The sequence below is a fragment of the Sturnira hondurensis genome, unplaced genomic scaffold, assembly GCF_014824575.4.
Source record: "Sturnira hondurensis isolate 20B ecotype Veracruz unplaced genomic scaffold, ASM1482457v3 Scaffold0019234, whole genome shotgun sequence".
In the NCBI taxonomy this organism is placed as follows: Eukaryota; Metazoa; Chordata; class Mammalia; order Chiroptera; family Phyllostomidae; genus Sturnira; species Sturnira hondurensis.
This window is the reverse complement of record NW_028091865.1, coordinates 2,433,019-2,456,253: the sequence shown is the minus strand read 5'-3', so window position 1 is coordinate 2,456,253 and position 23,235 is coordinate 2,433,019. Positions and strand designations below refer to the sequence as shown.

Sequence of the window (23,235 nt, the reverse complement as noted above, 5' to 3'; positions counted from 1 at the left end):
CCGATAGACATGACACCTCTTCCCTGTCCTGCTGCCGTCCTGTGGCCGCAGGAGGCCCGCCACCCAGCGCGCCTTGCAGTGGAACAGGCCCGTGCTGCTGTCCCCCGCACGGGACCTCCCTGGCCCACCCCTTCCCCCTGCCAGTCGGCCCGGCCACCTACCTGTGGGTCCTTCCCGTCTGAGGAGCCGCACCGCCCGTCACCCCTGGGAGCCCAGGGACTGCTCTGCTCTCAGTGACACCTTCCGGCCCACCTGCCCCATGATTAGACGTGCGAGGGCGTGGCGCCTGCTTGTCACCGGGACCGCGTAGGTGTGGACGGGCGAGTCTTGACACTGCGTGGTGTAGGTGGCACCGTCCTGGGGGTGACGGGTCGGATGTGTGAAGGAGGCATCCCTCTGGACAGGGTGTCTGGTCCTCTGCGCGTTGCGGGGCCGAGTCTGTGGGCAGCGCGGCCTGTGTTTGCGAGCCTCCGGATGCAGTGTGCGAGAGGTGGCGATTCCTCCGGTGACCCTGGGTTCTCTCTGGATACAAGTCCCCTGTGTGTGTGTGTGTGTGTGTGTGTGTGTGTGTGGTAAATGTTCCCTCTGAACTGTGGCTTATCTCTGCTTTCCGGATGGGTCCCTGTGATTTTGATGCACGCCCCTTCATCTGTAGGGCCCCCGCTGGGCCCGTGCGCACTGTGTCGTGCGAGCGGATGTGTCCTGCAGCACCGTAGCACATAGGCCCTGCTAGGTTGGCTCCTAGGAGTTGCCGGCTTTTGGTTGTACACGTAGGTTTATGGTCCTCGGGGTGAGCCTGCGTTTCCCCGCAGTGTGCAGATGCGTTCCCGTACAGATGCGTGTGGTCCCGTGGCACTTTTAGTACCAAGCTCGTTTTTTACACCTTGACGTGACCACTCCCACAAAACATTCTTAGTCCAACACCCACACCTGTTCAATATAGAGTCGTCGGTGATACCAGTGAGTCGCGCTCCAGGCAAATCAGAGGTTTCTGAGTGCGGACCAGCTGGCAGCCATGGAATGATCCGTGTGATCCCCGAAGCTTTCCGCTGAGTGTGCGGAGCCGGCACGCTGCTGCTGTGAAGCCAGTGCTCCGGGGTTGCCACTCACACGCTTGTCGGTGACTCGCCCCGGTCGTTCCCGTCCCTCCACGCCAGGAAGCACCGCGTGGTGCACGCAGGCTCGCCCGAGTCCACAGAGGGGCTCCCTTTGGCAGGAGCACTGTCGCCGGGGCCAGCAGACCCTGGCGGAAGCTGCTGGGAGCCCGGGCATACCGCTGTGGTCGGGTCACGGCCGTGTTCTGCGTGCCTTGAGCCAGGGACCCGCATACAGTGCTTGCCACCTGTTGCCGGCAGTGCGTGCCGGGAGGTTTCTAGGAGTGACTGACCAGCCAGGACGCCATCCCGAGTCCGGAGAAGCCCGAGGCCAGCCCAGGTTTTGGACGAGCAGCCAGCCCCTGCCCAGGCCCCAGAGACGCATGGCCTGCACTGGCTCCCGTCTCTCCCAGCGTGGCGTTTCGGGACACTGCCCGCTGGCCTCGCTGCCCTTTTGTGGTCAGGGAGCTGATTCCGTGACACCCTTCCTCAGACCGGAAAGGCTCTGGGGACCGCACAGTCAGGACCCCCTGCCGGGCTGGGCCTGCAGCGCCCGTGTCGGTGTCACGACCGGTCCCCCAACCGGGCCTCCGGGCTCACCTGCCACCTCCCCTTGCTCAGCCCCGGGACTGGAGATTGTTCTCCGCCTCCGTCCCCCGTGGACAGAGGGAGGGTCCCATCCCTTCATCCTGTCACTGGTGTGCTCTGTCCACCCGTCCCCGCTTTTTACTCCCAGATACGTGTCCTTTCTAAGGAAACGGCAGCTTCCTACGGGCCCTTTTAGCTTCTTACCTGTCCGTGCCACACCTGTAACAGCTAGGCCGCGTGTCCCATTGCCGTCACTTCTCACGTGACGCCACGACACCGGGCGGACTTATGCTCATCGGGAACCCGGGCACAGGCAAGGTTTCTTATACACAGGCTTGCTCTCAGCCGTGGCCGGGGGCTCAGTGGGTGGGAGCGTCGCCCCGTACACTGAAGAGGGGGTGGGCCCCGTCCCCGGTCAGGGCGTGTGTGGGAGGCCTCCGGTCAATGTTTCTTTCTCATGTGGATGTTTGTCTGTCTCTCTCCCTTCCGTCTCTCTAAAGTCAATAAACAGATCCTTGGCAGACAATTAAAAAAAGGAAAGTCATGCTTTCCTAAGTACAATAAATGAGAGAAAGACAAATTCCATATGGTTTCACTCAGATGTGGAATCTGAAAAACACAAAAACAAGAAATAGAACAAAACAAAAACAGGCTCCTGGAAACGGGGCCAAAGGGAAGGGGGGGTGGGTGTCAGGGGCCGGGACCCTCTGTAACACTGTGACGAGTGTCCTGGGCACAAGTGCTTCCTAGGATTCGTGGGTGCTCTCGGGAGGTCGAGAACATCGAATCGCTGTGCTACACAGCTGAAGGCAACCCCAGCAGTATGGGTTGTATACCCACTCTGCACGAAAGAAACCCTGCCTTCGTTACAGGCGTGCGAGGGTAAATCCGATTGGGGGGTGAGGGCAAGAAACACGAACAGAAGAGACAGGTCAAGTAGCTGTGGGGGGAGTGGAACAGCAAAGTGTACGTATCAGGATTCATTCTGCAGATTAGTGTTTCTTTACCTGGTACCGACAAGTCTCTGTGTGGCACTGGGTGCATTCAGCTTTCCCCGGTTCAACTGGATTCGTATCCTAAACTCGCCAACGCCGTGGAGCGCAGGACCCACGCGCTCCAAGTTGACTTGAGTGAACTCAAGTGAGTGCCAGGCCTCCTTCGAGCATACGCCCCACTCTATCCCATGGGGGCTGGATAAAGCCCAGGGAGCCGGCCCCACCCCAGCCGAGGACTGCAGAGCCCGTCCCACCCAGGAATGTGCCTTCCGCAGCTGCCAGCCCAGAGCAGCGTATCTGGGGGGGGAACAAAACAAAATAAAATAAAATTTTATTTCAATTGAAATAAAAACCCACCAAACCCCAAAAAAGCAGGAAAAAAAATCCTTTCAACCATGATCAGTTACCTGCATGCTATGAAAACGACTTAGAAACTTTACGACACCAGCACTTTTATCGGGATGGACTGTGTGCTGAATTTTCCTTTTTAAATTAAAGCCATTTCACATTGCAAATGGGTCGTTTTCACCGCATGTGAGAACACTGTTGTGTTTCCGGGAGAGGGGGTGCTTGCGGCGCGCTGCATCTTTTCTGCCAAGGCCGCGCTCAGGATGATGGCCTTCCGGGGGGAACGGACTGGCTCGCGTGCCTTCCAGGCATGCCCCTCTCGGTAACTCGGGAACAGAAAGCCCCGGCTGCCCGTGGACACCCTGCCCAGCCCCGGTCATTGGAAATGAGAAAAGAGTATTTTCAAGGCATATTAACTTTGGAGAGAAAGCATTGAATTGCTTTGTTCAAGGTGCATCGGAGAAGCGCGGCGTAAGCCAATAATCACCGTGCGGGTTCAGCGTGCCTTTTCTAAAACCCGTGGAGCCGGTTCTATGTATACTTTCTAATTACTGTTTTAAACAGGAAGTAGAACATATATGCCGCGGTAGCCACAATGCCTGGGAGCTTTGGGGCGTCCTGCAGAATCCAGCCCATCGATGTTCCTGATACGGAAGTGGGGGAGGGTTCATGTTAAGTGCGGGAAATAGTAACCCAGCCACATTTTGCTATGTGAAAACTGTTCAGTGTCCAGGAGTTTCTCAGTCATGCCGTCGGGGAGAAGGGGCTATGTACCGGTACCAGGCTGGGCAGGCAGTCCTCGAGTGTTTATGAAGCGTGTTTGTGTGCCACGGCGGTGCGGTGCTTTTCTCTGTGAGTTGCAAAGATGTATCGTTTTAATTGAGCCTGAGAAGGAAACAGCTTCGAGGCCGCCGCGGGTGGGTTCCTCCAGGTGCAGCAGTGTAATGAACGTGAATGCTTTGCCTTTGCCCATGGGAACGGAGTGTGGGGCTCGTAAGGACAGGACCAGCCTTTCCCGCGGCTGGCAAGCCTGGTGCCTCGCTCTTTCAGGCTCACCGGACCGACTCACCTGCAGCACTGCCCGGACCCCCAGCCGCCACGTCCCCTGGGGCAGACCGGCTTGTGTTACTTGAGGAGACACCTCTAGGGGCCTGTGTGGCTGTTGCGTGGGCCACCCATGCTGAGTTCCCTGAGACACGCCCGCAGAGGCGTGATGAGGCTTGCTGCTTTTGAGCTGGGACCCACGTGTGTTCGAGGACCTGGCGCACCTGGTGCATGGTCCATCGTCGCACGTATGTTAGCGTCGGGAGCCGTGTTTTCTTTGCCAATGTTGCCCCTTTCATGGGCAGTGTGCCCGTCCGCGCCTGGAATAGTCCCATTGGGATCTCAGGGCTTGTTCAGTGAGCTGTTAGACCCTGGCTGTGCCACGAGGATTTGGGGGATCTCATGTCCGCTGTGACGAAAGGGGGCCAGCTCTGCCTGGTGAGGACGCGTAACCCAGGCCTTCTCATGAGAAACTCGGCCACAGTTTCAGCTGCCAGTCAGCACCGTTTAAAGCGTTTCAAAAGGAGACAGCTTCATTTTTCTGCCTTTGGAATTCACTTTCTCCCACCCTCCTTTCCTCTTTCCCACCCCTTACGTTAGCAAGAGCCCCGGGGCGGTCCCCACGCCTTCCCGCCGGCCTCTGTCCCTTTGCACGCCTGCTGTCTCGGGATGCCGCGGTGGTTGGTGCCCTGCTCGGGCCTGTGCTTTCCTTCAGTGCGGGGCTCCCTCTCTCGCTGGGTCTCCCAAGTAGTATGTATCTCAAGGGAAAAAGGAGTTGGAACTGGGACTGTATGTTTCTGTCTCCGCGTGGGGAAACGCAGCTGCAAGCCATTGAAGTCACGGCGCTCTTTTCCGGATCATTGTCGTGTGAACTGCACAGATTCTATCCAGAACCCGTGACCTGATGTGGCTTCACCAGCCCCGAGGGCCTGGAGGCTGCAGTGAGTAGTCAGCGCGTCTGCGCCTCGGCTTTCCCTGCGGTGCAGGCACCGCCCACACGGCTGCCAACCATTGGCTCGCCTGAGCGCGTCACTTCCACGTGGGAGGGGCTTTCCGAACGGGGCGTGGCTCGCACCTCCAGGTGGCGTACTTGCGGACTGCTAGCAGTGCAGGAGGCTGCGCTGAGTGCCGTGCTCTCGGAGAGCAACGCTGCGCGTGGCTCGCTCAGTTCAGTCCTCACACGCGTGTCCCTGTCGCCCTGGTCCCGCCCCCAGGGCTGCGTTTGGCCAGACTGGCCCTGAGAGTGCTGATTATAGGTTCCGCCTGTAAATAAATGCAACGGGCAGACGTGATGAACGCAGACGGAGTGCTCTTGATTGTAGTTGGCGGTACTGCGCATCAGCGGCCTGAGCACTGTTCCTGTGTCCAGTACTGTTTGTTCTGAGCCTGCGCTGCCGCTGGCGTGGGTGCCGGGGAGGGGGCAGCCGTGCTGGGGGCTGAGCCCGTCCCCGGGGGATCGGGTGCTCTCTCCGGGTCTCTTGGGACTGAGTTAACTTTAGGGCGCCCGCCTGCTGCCCCTGAATGCTGGCTGGGGATCCCCCCATGTGGTATCAGTGTGGTGTGATGGTGGTGCAAGAGGGAGGGACGAGCGCAGGGAATGTGTGTTCCCCACTCGGGCCTGCAGAGAAGAGTGTGTCCTCCCGTCTCTTCACGGCAGCGCCCGCAGCGGGGCGTGTCTGCTGGGCTTTCTTCGGGGGGCGCTGGCCTGGACCCTGACCTCGGAGGGCCCCGCACCGCGTCCCTGCATGCCGTGGACTGTCGGCACGCTTGGGCGCGTCAGGTGTATACATGCCCATCTGCGGGGACTGCTTGTTCCCCTGGCGCGCATCCGAAACCGCTCCACCCCTTTGTCTCGCCTCTGTTTCTGCAGACACGGAGCGGTTCTATTCGGTGGTGTTCCAGGAAATCTGTGGCCGCTACGGGAAGCAGTACACCTGGGCCGTGAAGTCCCTGGTGATGGGCAAGAAGGCCCCGGAGGCCGCGCAGATCATCATAGACGAGCTGCAGCTGCCCATAGACAAGCAGACGCTGGTGGAGGAGAGCCAGGCCCGGCTCAAGGACCTGTTCCCCACGGCGGCGCTGATGCCAGGTGCGGCCCCTCCCCCCCTGCGCTGGGCTCGGGGTCACGCCGGGGGTGCCTGCAGCCGAGGTGCTGCTGGAGCGCGCTCTGCCCCCACAGAACCAGGGGCTCTCCAGAGCGCTCCGTGGGCGTCGCTGCGCACTGTGCCTCGGCCTTGCCTTTTCAGGGCGGCTTAAAATAATACTCATTCTTTTCGCTGAGCCCCGGGGTCCAAAAACATCGAGGTTTCATTTGTTCCCCGTGTTATATAAACACCGTATTCATGACAAAATTGCTCCAGAATTGCACCTTGAGTACATGCCTTTGTCTCTTCTCTTTTCAAAAATCAGGTACAGTAGTAATATTTCAGCCGCCCCTGAAACTTGAACAAATTGATGGTACACACGCGGCTCAATCGCTCCACACAAGCTGAATTAGAAAAAAAAAAAAGTGAAAGGCATTGTTCACCGTTCACGAGTCTGTCTGCAGGCCCTTTCTCTCTCCACCTGTTTTCCACGGAAGGGGAAGGTGACTTTCCTCTCTGGGCACATGCTAACGGCAGATCCCTCAGGACGGCCCCACGGCTCTCGCTCAAGGTGCGAGACCGAGGGTGTTCTAGGTGACAAGGCCAACAACAGGTGCTTAAAGATGCAATACTCCTGAGTTCAAGGTTCTTTCAGGAAGAAAGGTGAATACTTAGCCCTTCGGATACCTGGTGAGGGGGAAGAAGAAATGGGCGGTTCCAGCTGTAATCTTGGGTTTGAAATGGTAGGAGTGCCAGTCGCAGGTTTTAATGATGTTTTGGGGGGAGGACCCCAAGCAACTGGAATGTATTAGAAGTTGTGTCTTTACTCTTACACGTCCAAGCTTCAGTCACCTTGAAAGCCCTCTCTTTCGGACGTAGTGCACCACCGGAGACGTTTTCTCCCCTGCCCCAAACAGGTCTTGACCCTGTCAGTATGGGTGCCTCTCGGTGCTTCTCACCACCCTGCACTCTGGGGTCAAAGTGCTTTCTGTGGAAGAGCGCATTTTCTGGAAAATACTGGAAGCACGTGCTGTGCCTCAGACGCCCCGCTGGTCCCCAAGGCCCGCTGTGGGTCACACCCGCAGCCCCCAAGCCTGGCGGGCACATTGGCACAGCAGAGGTTCCGCAGGCCAAGCACGAGGTCGGTCCCTCTGGGAAATGCTGAGGCCTGACGGGGACTCTGAGCTCTGTCTCGAGGTCACGCCCCTGCACACACGACAGGCCATGTGTGTGTCGGATCAGAGCGGTCCCGGCAGAGGGAGCGGTGTGCCCGGGTGTCTGGGCCGTGGCCGTGCCTGTCCGCCTCCCTGAGCCCTGCCCCCTTCCTCCTCCCCCCCCCCCAGGGGTGGACAAACTGGTCCGCCATCTGCACAAGCACCACGTGCCCATGGCCGTGGCCACCAGCTCCGGGACCGTGTCCTTCGAGATGAAGACCCGCGAGCACAAGGAGTTCTTCGGCTTGTTCGACCACATTATTCTAGGGGACGACCCCGAAGTGAAGAACGGCAAGCCGAACCCAGACATCTTCCTGGCCTGCGCGAAGCGGTTTTCCCCTCCTGCCCCCGCAAACAAGGTACACACGGCGTGGGGTGGGGGGTGGCCGGCCACGGGTGCGTTGCGTGAGTTGGCCGGGCTCGGGACGTCTAGGGTTCCCTCTGGCACGGGCCACGCAGGGTGCCCGCAGTCCCATGTGGGAGGCGCACGGTGACTTCACGTGAGATGGCGGGGAGCACAGGGCCCAGGTCACCAGGGCAGGGACACCCCCAAGTTTTCCGGGAGGCGGGCACACGCCCGACACACTGTGGTTTTCACCGAACACGCCCCCCGACACATGTTCAATGCCAGGCCACTTCCCTGGTCTGTAAACGCAGGTGTGCAAGTGGGTGTTCACGGCAGCACACATGTATGTCATGCGGACTCCCCACCCCCTCACCCACAGGGCTGGTCAGCAGCTCCTGGGAACTCAGCTTCTGCCCATGGTGACCTGGCTCCCTCTCCACGGCCGACTTCCCATGCCCGCTGTGTGTGTGAGGGCTGCGGCTGAGGGGCACAGCCATGTTGTGAGGAGGGACAGACAGCCCAGGCGGCCCGGCCCCTGATCCCCGTGGCCCGTGGAATGTGTAGTGGCCGGGCAGGTCCCGGGCAGGAGGTGCGTCCACCCGGGCAGGGCATGCGGGGCGTCCTACCACAAGTTCCACGGACACGAGGGCTTTCCCCACAACCTCCGCCTTGCTAAGATGCTTCGCACCCCTCCGGTGCCAGCCCCCCCGACCCAGCAGTGCCGTTTTCTGCCCTCGGTGCAGGTCAGCGTCGGTCTGTCCACCAGGAAAGTGCAGTTGGCACCACGACCGCTGGTCCCCAACGGCTCACAGTGTGCAGGTGGCCGCTGCTGTCAGGGGGAGCACCCGGAGCGGCCCCTGTCGCTACCTCTGCCCCTCCGTGGCTCAGGCAGTCAGCGGAGGGGGGGCCTTCCCTCTCCTTCCCCACAGGGAGGCTTCGCCCACTGGCCGCATGTTGGTGCAGACACGGGCCTGCACACCTCCGCCTGGTGGAAAGCCTGCGCCGGCTCTGCAGGCACAGGGGCACCAACACCTGGCGCAAGCGCCCGGTGCCCTTCCCCCGGCCCCACCCAGCAGCGCCGGCTCTATTTTTTACCGCCCACGTGTGGGACGCGACACGCTGTTTCCGTGGTCAGAGACGGGCGGTTGCGCCTTGGGAGAGGCCCGCAGCTCTGAGCGTGTGGCGGCACCGCCTGGTGACGAGGCTGCAGTTCCTGGGGCATTCGTCTGTCACCCTGATCAGACCGTTCCAGTTACGCTTCTCCTGCACACACCCACAGGGTCCAGGCTTGTGGGTGTCTGCTCCTGGGACGTCCCAGGTGCCCTGCCCAGAGAAGGGCAGGGCTCCCCGTCAGGGAGGCCCCCTCACGGCCCACGGCGGGGGTCTTTGCCCTCCGCCGCACTGTGGCTCAGAGGCCTGGGCAAACGCGGGGCGGTTCTCACACTGGCACCTGCTGCTTTTGTCTGTTGGCCGCTGGGCAGGCCTGTGTGCCTCCCACGTTCAAGCGTGTTTCACGTGATGAGGGGAAGCCACGCCCAACAGTCACACGTGTTTGCCGGGGGCGCCTGCACGTTAGTTAGGACAGCGCAGTCGTCACGGGAAGGGAGGGAAACAGGCAGGACTGGAGGGCAGAGCCGTGCCGTGTTCGTGGCCCCCGCGCCGGGATGCAGCGCCCAGGAGCCGGCGCTCCGCGGTGGCGCTTTCCCTGGAAATACCCACTGTGTGTTATCTGTGTGTCCTCCCTTTGTGTGAAAAGCAGCGGAAGTGAGGCCGCCTTGCGAGGTCCCTTAGCCATCGCGCTGCTCCAAGCAGTCAGCGGGTCCTGCCTCCCAGCCACCCAAACGCGCCTCTTCATTGTGGAATAGAATGGAGTTTGTCTCCGTGGCAAACCAACCAGAAATCCGAGTTTAAAGGCACAGCCATCACTGCCTCACATAGTTTAATTTCTTTGCTCACATCAAGAGCTGGGTATTTTTAGATGTGTTTTGTTTTTAAGAAGCTTTTTGCACGTGACGTTTCTTTCCTCCTAAAGAATAAGCAGGGACGGAGGACGCGTTTTCACTGCTGGTTTCTGACTGAGGGCACAAGGACTTCCTCGTGAAGCTCACAGCCCGCCCTCCGTCACGGAAGTCGTCTGCGCCGGAGCCGCCTTCCCAGCCTGTGGCCGGGCAGCGAAGGTGCCCTGCACACAGCCCCCTCTTCCTCCTCTCTGTCGCGTGTGCCGGGGTGGCGCTGGGCAACACGCCCCACAGGTTTCAGGGGCCAGGTCCGCAGCACGTCCCTCGTGCTACACTGCACTGTGTGTTCCCCACCCCAAGTCCTGTCTGCGACCATCAGCAGTTACTCCTCTTTTATGCACCCCGCCCCCGCCCCGGCAATGGCCATACTGTTGACCCTCGGAGCCTGGGCCAGGGACCTCCTGCAGCTGCTTTGTTTGGGGAGGCTTTGCTGTCAGAAAGACACAGATGCACAGAAACGGCCTCGTCTGCCGCCCTGGGCTCCCCGAGGTCTCCAGCTCAGGACCGTACTCTGGTCGTCGGTTAACTAGCTCCATGGGCCACTCGTGACAGGCGTCCATGGCCGAGGGCCGCACACACCTCCCGCGTTGTTGGTGGTGTGACAGGTTTGCCCCGAGAAGGCCCACCGACCTGCCTGTGGGCTCACGAGCTGATCAGCCGTTCCAGCCCCTGCCCGGGGCTCCCGCTGTGTACGTCCCAGTAGCACGCCAGCCTGTTTGCACCGGACGTGGGAGGGGCACTGGCGTGGACGACCCCTGCCTCCGGGATGCCCCACAGGCCCTCCACAGCTCTCTCACGGGCAGGCACAGGCGGGGCTTGGGTGGTCTGGGGCGTGCGGGGCTGCGTCCTCCAGGACACGCTGCCTGCCTCACCCCAGCCACGAGCAGCCTGGTGCCCAGCACCTAATGGAGTCCGAGGCCTGACACTCAGGGCCCTGGCGGGGCGCACTTTCTGGGGACAGCCTCCCTCCTGGCTCCTTTGTCCTGTGCTGGCCTTCCTCAGAGCCTGAGTGGATGGTGAGGGAGCAGGTTGTCTCTTCCTCATCTTCTACGGACACGGATCCGTAGGGTGAGGGCCAGCCTTTCCCCTTCAGGTCTTCCTGAGCACCCCATCTCTGCAGGCAATCCCCATGCGGTCAGGGCTTCACACAGCTTTGGGGGGCATACCACCCCTGTCCGCCTGCCTGTCAGTCCTGCAGGCGCATAACCTCCCCCAGGCTGAGGTGGCCATCTGCCCCTTCCCACGGGGAACCGTTGGTGGCCTGAGGTCGCACGTGGCGACACAGTACCCTGGGAAAGGCCCCGGAAGACCAGGTGACTTTGCCCAACTGCCTGGACACATAGAGGACGTGGGGAACGAGCGAGCGCGCAGGCGCTGTGTGGGCCGCCTGCAAACCGTGCACCCTGGCTTTCTGAAACTCTCCAAAGTGCCCGGGGCTTTGGAGAGTGTTGCTGGGCTTCTCAGTCAGTGGTGCCTGCCCGACGGGTGGGCACAGACTCCGTCCATGTCATTCAGAGGGAACATCACAAAAAGATGTTGCCGGTCTCTTTGAAGTCCTTTGCTCAGCACCGAGTTTATGTGCATACACTTTAAAAGGGATACCATCCGCGCCTCACAATTTATTTTTCATGAACGAAATGACAGCATTTCCTAGGAAGCTGACCACCCATTTCTAAGGTTCTTCCGAGTTTTTTCTCCAAGGGAACAGGAGTCCGTCCATTCAGTGGGACAGTTCGTTCATGTATTAGTTGGTAACAGAAGGGTTTCGTCAGTGCCAGGTTTATACTTTGATTTTCAGATGAGTGTGAATTCAGTGAGTCAGTCAGTAGCTGTGCGCTGGGCAAAAGACATGAGCTCACAGTCAGACACTGTTGTGCACGGGACCACAGCAGGGCCGGGGTCTGTTTCATGGGTAGGAACGGGGGTGGATGCAAAGGGAAGTAGGGGAGCCGGGGGAGAAAGATAGATAGACAGAAATGGATCTGTGGGGGGGGGTGTTTGATGAGTGGATAGATGGATAATGGATGGATGGGTAGGTGGGTGGGATGGTGGATGGACATATAATATAAACAAAAGTACTAATGAGTAACAAAACACTNGATGAGTGTGAATTCAGTGAGTCAGTCAGTAGCTGTGCGCTGGGCAAAAGACATGAGCTCACAGTCAGACACTGTTGTGCACGGGACCACAGCAGGGCCGGGGTCTGTTTCATGGGTAGGAACGGGGGTGGATGCAAAGGGAAGTAGGGGAGCCGGGGGAGAAAGATAGATAGACAGAAATGGATCTGTAGGGGGGGGGCTGTTTGATGAGTGGATAGATGGATAATGGATGGATGGGTAGGTGGGTGGGATGGTGGATGGACATATAATATAAACAAAAATACTAATGAGCAACAACACTTATAAACTTGCCTCTTTTCTGCAACATTACATAGAGGTTTGTTACTTCTAATAAAGTGCATACACAGTCCACATCGCCATGTGGTACTTAGTTGTAGGTAATTCAGTGACAAAGGAATAGTTTCAGGGCTTCTCCAAGTGGCCCTGTGTTGCCCTGTGAACACGGGTGGTCACAGAGTTAGTGTGCAGAATAAAATCTGTTACAAACGGCGATGTGAGGAGGAGCTTCGGGTGGCACTGTTCAGCTGAGTGTCATCGTGAACAAGCAGGTTTGGTGCCCAGAGGGCTCTGCACCCGCCGCGCAGCCGGGGGCCCTGCTCTGTCTGGGAGGGGCTCGGCGTCCCTTCATGCCGCGTCTGGAGAGCGGACCTGAAGTGGCTTCCCGAGCTTGTGTGTCTTTCCAGGCGAGAGGCGATGCGGTCCCGTTGGATACAGCAGCGTGGCGTGTCGGCTGGACCCTAGCGATGGTTCGCAAGTTGGGACCCGTTAGCACGTGCCACGCCAGCTCGGTCTGGCCGGCGCTCGTGGGAGGGAACAGGCCCCAGAGGGGCTGATGGTCAAGGCTGCAGAGTGACCGTCTCTTGTCACTCTGCAACTGTGCCAGACCTCCTCAACTGTGTGGCCACTGCCCCCGTGTCCTGACTGTTGTGAGCTGTGCTGATGTGTGGGAGGCCCAGTGCTGACGGGACGGGGTGGGGCAGGCTGCCCCAGAGCCTTCCCTGCAGGGAGAGGGACTGGGTGCCCGGGCGCTGTGACACCGGTCTAGGACAGGCTATGTCAGAGGCCCCAGAGCCGGCTCTCCTGTGCTGCCCCCAGCGCCTGCCGCGTCAGAGGCTTCCGTCTCACCTCGCCTTTGGCCTCGGCGTCCACTGTACCACCTTCCCAGCTGTCTTGCGCCTTGTTGGTGAATCCTTCCCTAATCCCATCCGCGTGGGCCCCCTCCCTGAACTGCCGCACGCGGCTTCCCCTTCACGGGGAACTTCTCAGTCTTACGGTCCTTGGGGGCGGTCCCGTGCAGCCCCCTCTCCTTCCTCGGGCTGTGATGCGCTGCCCAGGGTGCACAGGGCTGAGGATGCAGGCCACTCACAGCATCTTCGGAGAAGGCAGCTCAGCCCCTCCGGAGCTGTGCCCCTGACGGGCCGCCCCTCCCTGGGAGATGGGGACGCCACTCTTTCTTAATGAAAGGCCTCCAGCCACAGTTTAATTAAGCTCATCTGTTCTGCTGGAGACAGAATTCAGACACGTTTTAGCCAGCAGCTGGGTGGAATGAAAAGAACCTTGAATTCTGAGGCCCCTGGCCCTCTTCCCGACTTTCTCACCTGCCTGCTCCGGTGACCTTGGCTTGACCTCTGAACGTCTCTGACTCAGATCCCGCACTGGTGACTCACAGGGCTGGGCCCACCCCTGCCCCAGGGCTGGGGCCCATCTGCCTAGCTAGGTCCTGTACAAGGGTCCTCTGCCGGCTCCCCACTTTCAGTGGCAAGCATCCCACGCCCTCCGGGTCCCAGGGCACCTAGCGGGGCGGGAGCAGCCCAGCCTCAGGACAGCCATGCTTCATGGTGTCCGCACAGCTGGGAGACGGACGTTCTCACCAGGAACTGCCCTCAAGTCGGGGGTGTGCCCTGGCATCCGGAGTGCTGCTGCCAGAAGTCCGTCACTACTGCTCATGGCCTCAGCCTTGCCCCTGCGTGTCAGGGCGAGGGGTGCAGCAGCGGGGTGGGGGACCCACCGGCCCTGTGCTCTCCAGCCTTTACCTGCTTGCAGCGGCCGGTCGGTGAGCCGAGCGGGGACCCTGTGCAGAGCCTCACCACCGTCCGGTCGGAATGCATCCAGGCGCACAGAGAGGGCCTGAACCTGCGGGAACAGGGAGGTGTGCGCACTGGGCGTGCAGGGGGGAACTGTCCACAGAGCGTCTGTGTCCGCAGGAGAGGACAGACTTCCTGCTTTCTCAGTCTCGCTGCTGCCTCCCAGCAGCCTGGTGAGCTGTGGTGGGTAGGGAAGGCTTTCCCGGGGACACGCACAGACTGACCCTCTGGCTGCGTGCGGGCCAGCCCTGCCATGCGCGTCCCCACAGCCTCTGGGACCTCAGCCGCCCCGGCACCCCCTTCGGTGTGCCGTCAGGGGACGCTGCCCTACACAGTTCCCCGTGGACCCAGAGTCCTGCTTTGCGACTCTGCTTCCAGGGACAAGGGGCAGTCCCGCCCTTGAAGTTGCCCTGCCGTCCCCGAGACTCGAGCCCTGTGCGCACCCAGCTTGCAGGGTGCTGGCCCCGGGACCCAGCACGGTGGCCTTTGGTGGAAGGCTGGTGTTTGCTGTCGGTTTCCGCCCTGCACGTGCCCTCTCTGCCCCCTGTCCATGGCAGCACCTGGTGCGGTCCCCAGCCTCTCCTGCCCGGTGAACCTCACCGCCCTGCCGTGTCCGTGTTCCTGACTCTGCTCAGTCGTCTCCTGCCGTGTGCTTGGCTCTTCGCCTTGCAAGGGGGCAAACTCTGTTTCAGGGCCTCCACACTTCCAAGGCGGATTCTCATGTATGGCCGTGAAGGGCATGAGCCCAGCAGACATTGTGAAAATTCGGTGTGCCCAGCGCTGGGGGCATGGGCGTGTGAGAGGCAGAAGGGGTGCGGCCGTGGCTGTCATAGGTGTACTCCGTCCCTGGGGTGCAGCCACCAGCGTCTCAACCTGTCCGGACCGTCAGCTGGGCAGGTGGCTTACGAGAGGAAGCCCTAACCAGTCGGCCTGTCTGCCCAGCAGTCCCCCTGGTCAGTGGGAGAGCCCCGGCTGCGGGCAGGGCCACGGACACCTGTCCTCGGGCCCCAACCTGCTGAGCCAGGCGCATCCCCTCTTCCTGGACTCCGTGGGCCGCCCCTGCCGCCCGCCATGCCCTGTGTGCTCACCACCCCCACCCAGCTCAGAGTGCGGGCTGCACCTGCAGTGTCCGTGCTGGAGCTGGTGGGGTGGGCTCCGAGCGGGGAACAGAGGCGACGAGGAGCCATGAACCTGTCAGAAAGACAGCACGCCACTCCCTGCCCCGCACGCAGCAAGCCGGAACGCTGCTGGCACGTACCCCTCCCCACCCTGACGTCCTGGACCAGGACATTGAAGCTGCGACCCCTCAGAGAGCAGGAGGGATGCCCTCCCCCCCAAAAAAGCCGTTGGACTTTTTAATTAAGTTCAAGGGCATAGCCAGGGTCCAGAGGAGTGAAACTGTTGGGGCGTTGGAATGGGGTTGGGTCGTCACCTTAAGCAGTCAGGGACGGCGACATCCCACGAGAGACGCCTCTCATCTGGAGAACCGAGGACGGCTCTTGGGCGGTGACTTCCAGGTCAGATGGAAACCAGCGTGTGGTCGAGGCAGCCAGCTCAAAGCTGGGACAGCACCCCGCCAGGAACACCTGAGCGTGGGTGTGGGAGAGACAGACAGAGGAGGTCTGTGCATCCGCGTCCTCCCGCAGACCGCAGGCATCGGAGGGCAGAGCCCCTGGCTCCGGGCACCTGCCGCCGGTGCCCCGAGCCTCTCCCGGTCAGCAGCCTGTGTGCGGGGCTGCGACCACTCCGGGTCCCGACATGGGGAGCACGTTACTGTGACGGAAGGTGCGGGCGCAGCAGGCCGGGGGAGGCTCAGTGGAAGGGACCCAGTGCTGTGCCCGGGAGTTCCGGCCCCTGTTTCTGAGTGCCCTTCGCCTGGCAGGGAGAGGCACGAAGCGGACACCCCGGCCTGCCACGGCCCGTGCTTCGCCAGCCCCTCCACGTCGCCAGCCCTATCGAGAACAGCTAGTGCCACGGGGTTCACGGGGTGCCCACTCAGGGGCTCCCCGACAGTGCAGCGCAGAGACGGCGCTGACGTGGCCGTGATAGGGTGACCCTCGGCCGCGGAAACGGCGGGCTGCCACGGTCACGGGCAGGGGAGCGCGCACGTGCGCGCACTCGTGGTGCGGGAGACTTGCTCGCAGCAGCAGCAGCAGCAGCAGCAACCCCAGCCCCCACCTTGAACGGGAAGCCCCGTCTGCCCCCGCCCCCGGCGCTGAGGTCTGAGGGCTGCTGTGGGGTCTGCGTGGGCACAGGCCGTCTGAACCTTCTCTCTCTCCCCGCCCTGCAGTGCCTGGTCTTTGAAGACTCTCCCAACGGGGTGGAGGCGGCCCTGGCAGCCGGGATGCAGGTGGTGATGGTGCCCGACAGAAACCTGCAGCGAGACCTCACGGCCAAGGCCACCCTGGTGCTGGGCTCCCTGCAGGACTTCCAGCCCGAGCTGTTCGGCCTGCCGCTCTACGAGTGAGAGGCGTCGGCCCTGCGTCTGCCGGCACGCCCACCACCCCCGCCCCCGCCCCGCCCCGCGCGCGCACTGTGCCAGCCACACTGCCCCAGCAGCCACAGAGGAAGGCGCGGCTGCCACCTCGCCACCGCCTCGGGACTTGTGACCGCCCCCCACTGTGCTAATGAACCTGACTGTGCGCGCCCACTGGACACGGCCCCGAGCAGAGGCCCACACACTGCTCCTCGGGCAGTCGCTGCATGCTTGCGCTCCTCACCGCGTGCTTGTGCTGGGGTGGTGCTGCGAGGGTCGCGCGCACTGAACACACGTACGCACATACACACATGCTTACACTGCACATGCATGCATTGGTACCTGTGTATGCACACACCAACCCACATTGGCGGTACATGGAGACCGCAAGAACTGGTGGCCACGCGTACTTCCCCCCACAGCCCGACATGCGTGTGACGTGTACACGCACATGTGTGTTCAGTGTACATGTGTACAGGTGTGTGTGTGTGTGCGCGCACATTCTGTACTGCTGCACCCAGCCCTGTCTGTCATGCTGTGGCTGCTGCCGGCCGTGAGGGCCACTTGTGTCCCTGTTTCATCCCAGGGGCAGTTCTCTTTGCTTTGTAATCCGAGGGGCCACTCTGATTTCTCATCGGCGTGGGGAGAGCGTGGCATGGACGGGCCCCTGGGAAACCACCCCCGGCACCGGGAAGTACTCCTGTTGGGTGCCCTCCCAGTGCTCCTGCGCTCAGAGGCCGCCTGCACCGCTCCCCGCCATTCTCCGTGCCGGCTGAGCGCAGTTCCCCCGAAGAAAGCGCCTGTCTCCTCGAAGGAAGGGCGTTTCTGTTTCCCACCTGTGCTTGGGTGCCGTAGATTTCGACATCAGGTGTGACCTGGGGCCACCCTGGTCACCTCAGCAGCCCTGACGCCCTGGCCGTGAACCCCTTATTAATACCTACTCTCCTGTGCTGAAAGGGGGAATCCCGACCTCGGGGAGTGCCTGGCTCTCGCCCCCTTCCACACCGGCTCTGTCCCTGTCACGGGGCTGCTTTCCTGCTCTGTAGGGCGCAGAAAGGCCGGGGTCGTGTGTGTGACGGCCGGGGGAAGGGCGCCTCTTCACGGGCCCTCTGCCGCGGGCCAGCTTTGCCAGTCTCCACCCACGCTGACGCGCGCTCTTGGCCGCCTGCGCCCGGGGACCCCTCCGGGCCTTCCCTTCCCGCCGACCCCTCCTCACGTCCCGGTGCTTCCCTCACCGGGGAACTTACTTGAATACAACGTTTGACATTTGTTCACGTTATATTTGTATGGAAGTATGATTTTTGCCTTAAAAAATGATCCTCTAATAAATGAAAAATGTAGCGTGACTAATTGACTTTTTTTTTTTAAAAAAAGCTCCTCAGACAGTGCTCACCCTGAAATGTGATCTACGTGTTTACGTGAGACCTGGCGCCTTTGCGTGGAGGACATAAAGGCCCTCCAGGAAAGGGCTCCTCCTCTGACCCGGTATCTCCTTCATCGAAAACATTGGCCCCGATCTTTTCTCGTCCTTCAGGCATTTTGCATACGTATGACAGGGCGACTTTGTGCCTCTCTGAGTGATGGAGGTCCCGGGTCACCCTAAATGTTCTCTGCGACCTCAAGTGGGATCGGCATGGTGTTAATTTTGTCATTTTAACCACGGCAGCTAAATTCTGCCGCTTGCTGGAAGCACGCCCATGCGTTCTTACTCCCTCGCGCCAGGCGGAGCGCGTCACCCAGTGTGAGGGCTCTCCTTCGGCAGAATCACCCACAGGTTTCCCGGAGGCGGAATGGACAGTTTGCAACAGCTGGGAGAGGTTAAATAAAGATCGGCTGCCGCCGAGAGCGCTCTCGGCACCAGCCTAGGTTCACCAGCCAGCTTTCTCCCCAGCGAAGCGGAGCCTAGGGGGACTTCGCAGAGCGGGAGCAGGGGCGTCCAGCCTTTGGGCGGCTCCGTGCCACCCTGCAAGGAGAGCTGTCTCAGGGAACACACCACATGCATGGCCACACATAGTCACACTCACAAAAAAATCTCATCATGTCTCCAATAAATCCACGCCGCTGTGTTGGGGTGCGTCCTGGGTCGTGTTCAGGGAAGCACTGGCTGCGTGGCCCCTCAGTCCATTGTGGGAGGTTTCCAGGGGTCCCAGCCCTTCGCGTCAGAGAAACTCATCCGCATGGAGTGGTTCTGAGACCTTGATTAGTCCCTCTGTCTGCCAGGCCTCATGCAACCTTCCCCTCTCCTGTGGGACAGGAGAGCGCAGACCACGCTGCTTATCTTGTCCTCCGGGGTTGCTAGAGTGTGGGCGATTTATTTTGTCCTGCGGGATAGGAGAGTTAAGCAGAAGAGCTCACAGCAAACCGAACCGGGACAAAACCCAACAGGGTAGATATTGGGGTACCCGTCTGGGTCAGCTGGACTCGTGTCACCATAGGGGCGTTGGCCTCTGGGTCTTTTTCTAAACGGCGGCAGGGCCCACCTCGGGTCCCTGCGACCAGGGTCTCACGCATGTGCGGACTCCAGCGCAGACGGCTGGGTCGCCCAGTCTGATTCGGTGGCTCGTGGAGTGAGCGGAACCTCTCTGTGCATCTCTTGACCTGCCGTGTTTCTAGAGAACGGAGTAGAGGTCCCTGTTTTCCTGGCGGTCCCCGCCATGGTGGCCGCCCGTGACAAAGGCCATGGAAAGCGGCGGCTCCCTCCCCTCACTACTGAAGCACTGTATTTAGGCGTTGCTTGGCCTCCCTGTAAACAGCCACGAGTCCCAGGGGCCATGTGTGTGTCCAAAACACTGAGGATAAGGCAAGCGTTTTTATAGTACAGCCTCTCCAATCACCTACTGAAAGACTAGCACTGTGTTTCCCTAGGCGACGAGAATCGTCACGATCCAGTGAAGAGCCCTCACAGTATACCCAGTCTCCTGACATACGTGACGCCTTGGGAAACGTAGCCGTGTACCTCTCATTATTAGAGAACCTCGTCAAAGGGATGGGGACTCCCTGTAACGCAAAGTCACGTAACACGGTGTGTTTTCAAGGTCCGCGTTAGGGAGGGACTGGCGTGCGTTGCCAATGCAGAGTCTTAATCAAGTCAGACGAGGCATTTCACTCGTGGGAAGAACACAAACTTCTCTGTAGACTGAGTCTGTGCTGTACAGCGGGGAGAAACACCCATTCCATTTGAAAGCGGGAAACAGGCTAGAATGAACCCAGCCAACGTTTACCGTTGCCCCAGAAATTCCAGTGAGCGGATCACACCCTTGAACCGTTACGCACAGGAGTCTGACGGCGTCAGATTCTCTCTGCTGTCCTGGGTCCGGACTTGGCTTTGTTTCCTCGTCTTGTAAAGGATGCTGGCGTGTGGGCTACCGAGTTCTGCTCGGACTCGTTCTTCCCCCTGTGAACGAGCTGTCCCTGGGGTGGCCCGTGCTTCCGAGTTGTGCGTAAACCAGCTGCTCCCTGAAGGCCGTCTGCCTCCTTTCTCTGCCGCTGTTACGGTTAGTTCTCGGTCTTGGGACTCCCCACGAATGCTTGGCTTTCTGCCCCGCTCACCTCTCAGGGCCTGGGCCGTGCCCCCCACAGGAGAGGGCCCGGGGCTGGGGGGCTGGGCTAGGTGGCTGCACAGACTTGGAGGTGGAGCACCCCCTGCTAGTAAGCGTCAGATTTCTCAGTGAGCCCAGAGCGCAGGCAGAGGGGCACCCAGCAGGGGGACACCGACCTCCAGAATCCAGCCGACCAGGGGTGAGAACTCCAGAGAAGCCAGAGAGCCAGAGGCCGGCGGCTCCGCAGGAAGCCCAGGGCGCTGGGTGCAGCCCAAGAACCGACCCCCTGGCTGCCCGTGGAAAAGCGATCACCTCGATAAAGTGGCAAACACACTGTTGCCTGCCTACCAAAAACTCGGGGAAAACACTCTTAACTAGTATAAAGTGTTCACATATGCCGGTCGCTTGAAAATTGCACAATACTCCAAGTTTCTGCGTGAGTAGGTCATTTCCACACTAGGTGGCGGGCGGGTGAGGCGTGAGGCATTTGGTGTTCATCGGCGGGGGTCCCCGCGCCCTTGCTTTGCTCCAGCTGCGTCCCAGTCCCTGCCCGCAGGGCCTGAGAGCCCTCCCGGTGTCCCCGAACTCCTCCCGAGGACACGGAGGCCCAGTGAGGTGGCGTCCCCCACCTAGTTCAGCGGCGGCAGGCACCACCCTGGCTGTAAGTTACCCCACAAACCTTTACCGGTCCTCACACGAAGACCTTGAATCACAGGGAGCAAGTGAGCCCACTTCCCTGGCACTGGAGCCAGAGGGACCCTGGGGAAATCTCGGGCTCCCGGAAGGTGACCCCCTCTCTGTGCCTGAGGCAGCGCCCTCTTCCCTTTGGGTCCTCGGTATCCCCAGCCCCCCGCCGGGAAAGGGCACCGAGAGCTGCTGTGGAGGGCTCTCTCCGTGGGCCAGCGCGGTGACCCGTGATTCTGTGCTGGTGTCGTACACACATGGCCCTGCTGGGCAGGAGGGAGTCACCCACCCGGCGCCGGCCCACGTCTGGGGCGACGGTACCAGGCTTTCAGCCCTAAAGCCAGCCCTTCTCGGGATGCAACGTCTGTGCGCGAGAGCGTCGGGTTCCCTCCCCGCGAGGCGCCTGCACAGCCAACCTGGCCGCCCACGTACCGCCTCTCCCTCAGGCGAGCTGTGAGCGTGCGCCCGCCCTTCCGTGCCCCTTGGAGGAAGAATTAGAACTGCGTCCCGAGAGTAGTTAGTGGGAGACCCAGAAACCAGCGTCACACCACTGCCCTGTTTCGTTTCCCTTCACCGGAAAACCGTGCAATCTGTCCTTTAGGGCGGGGCGCACAGTAGGGAGCCACACGTAAAGGCGCAGTTGCAAATTGACATCAAGTGCACAGAGTCATAGAAAAGGCCCGAAGGCAGACCCACAGTGGGCACCTGCTTGAATGTGGGGCTTGGAGGGTCAGGGAGGCGGCCTTCCTGCTCCAGTGGCATGGAAGGGGCAATCCGAGGACCCTCACTTCACCCCAGGCAGTTGCTTAAAAAGCACCATGTAGATTGAACCTGCCATGCCCAGCATTCCTGCTCTTAGGTGTGTGCCCACGTCCACACACAAACTTCACACAGCCACTCTCACACCCGCGCTGTTGTTCGGGAAGAGGGCGGAACTGCAGGCGCCGTGCAGCCACCGGGACACGGAGGAGGAAGGGGACCCCCTGCAGCGGCGTCCCCCCGCCCCAATGCCGTGGGCACTTGTACCAACACCCCAACATGCTCCTCCAACGAGCTGAGCTAGGAGGACCCTCCCACGTTCCCAGGGCATGGGGTCATCTGGGCCGGAAATGGAAGCGGGTCTCAACTGGGGGTCTAGAGGGCGTCAGAGACGTTGCGGGAGTCAGCCCACTCTCTGGTGTGCACTGCGTGCGGTTTTCAGTACCAACAGCATCGATACTAAGCAACGAGTCCTGTGACAAGATCCGGCCGAGGTGACAGAGTGGACAGAGCAGGGACTCACACCCGTGCACCGTCTGCGTTTCCTCGACCCTTGAGTCCAGCCTTGGTCCGGTGCACCCACCGCCGTGCGGAGGGGCCTGTCCCCCTCAGGAGAGTGTGGCCCCTAGGGGGGCAGAAGGAGAAGGTGTCCCATGCCGTCAGTGGGCCCGTGGGCACTGAAAGGGCACCTCGTAAAACCGAAAGTCAACCTTCCAAAGCTGCTGAGGGGCCAGGACAGACGAGGGGACACGGGTGTGGTGACCTGAGCACGACCCAGGTCTCTGTGGGATCCCTGGGGCCCTCGGGGACACTGAGCACAAGGTCGAAGTGGTCTGGGAGCCCCGGGGAGCAGGGCCTGGGGCTGTCACCTCAGAGGTGACGGGACGCAGCCCTGTCTCTGGGGGTCTGCTGCGGACCACCACGGGAAGTGAGGTAGACAGGGTTGTTGGGGGCTGTGGGGGCATGCCTCCAAGCTCCAGAGGGTCAAGGGTGCCGTGACCGGGTCTCCATTTCCGTGCGAAGGAGTGANGTGGGATCCCTGGGGCCCTCGGGGACACTGAGCACAAGGTCGAAGTGGTCTGGGAGCCCCGGGGAGCAGGGCCTGGGGCTGTCACCTCAGAGGTGACGGGACGCAGCCCTGTCTCTGGGGGTCTGCTGCGGACCACCACGGGGAAGTGAGGTAGACAGGGTTGTTGGGGGCTGTGGGGGCATGCCTCCAAGCTCCAGAGGGTCAAGGGTGCCGTGACCGGGTCTCCATTTCCGTGCGAAGGCGCGAGGCTTCCAGGGGGAAGAGGAGAGGGCGGGCTGAGAGGTGGGGACGCAGAGAGGAGAGCGCTCCCGGTGGGTTTCACCGGCATTTCCCCTAAAATCCATGCAATTCTGCAGGTCCCACCGAGCCCAGTCCCTGACGGTGTCTGAGACGGGCGGGTCCCCGGGTCTTCAGACCGCACACGCAGAGCACGTGCTGCTCCTGCTCCGCCGAGGAAGCACACGCCTGCTTGTAGGACGTGAGCCCCAGACTCTCCCCGCACAGTCTGCCCCGAGCCGAGCGAGCAGAGCGCCTTCCTGCCCCGCATGCGCCCTGCACATCCCAGGGCCACCGGCCAAACACGCCCCGAGTGGGCCTGTGCCCCTGAGCAAGCGACCCACTCAACCTCTTTCGGTAACGGCTTCCTCCTGCTCTTCAGCTGAGAGCCGCTTGTCGCGGGAAATTGCGTTCTGGAGCAGGAGAAGCAGCGGTCGGCAGGAGAAGCGAGGGACTCGGCCTGGGGAACACGGGGGAGAGAGGAGGTCTGTGTGGGAGGCTGGCGGTAACCCAGGTCGGGAGCACAGGGGTAGGCG

At 61.1% G+C, this 23,235-nt stretch overlaps 1 protein-coding gene across 1 annotated transcript in view; it reads left to right on the top strand.

Moving 5' to 3' along the window:
• The window catches only part of PUDP (pseudouridine 5'-phosphatase), a 30,947-nt gene extending 13,191 nt beyond the window's left edge, over positions 1-17,756 (top strand). Inside the window, exons 2-4 of the mRNA XM_037027679.1 lie at positions 5,940-6,158; positions 7,497-7,726; positions 16,226-17,756. Coding sequence (XP_036883574.1) covers positions 5,940-6,158; positions 7,497-7,726; positions 16,226-16,402 — 626 coding nt within the window. The 3' untranslated portion in view covers positions 16,403-17,756. The remainder of the gene's footprint in view (positions 1-5,939; positions 6,159-7,496; positions 7,727-16,225) is intronic.
• Positions 17,757-23,235: the final 5,479 nt, after the last annotated feature.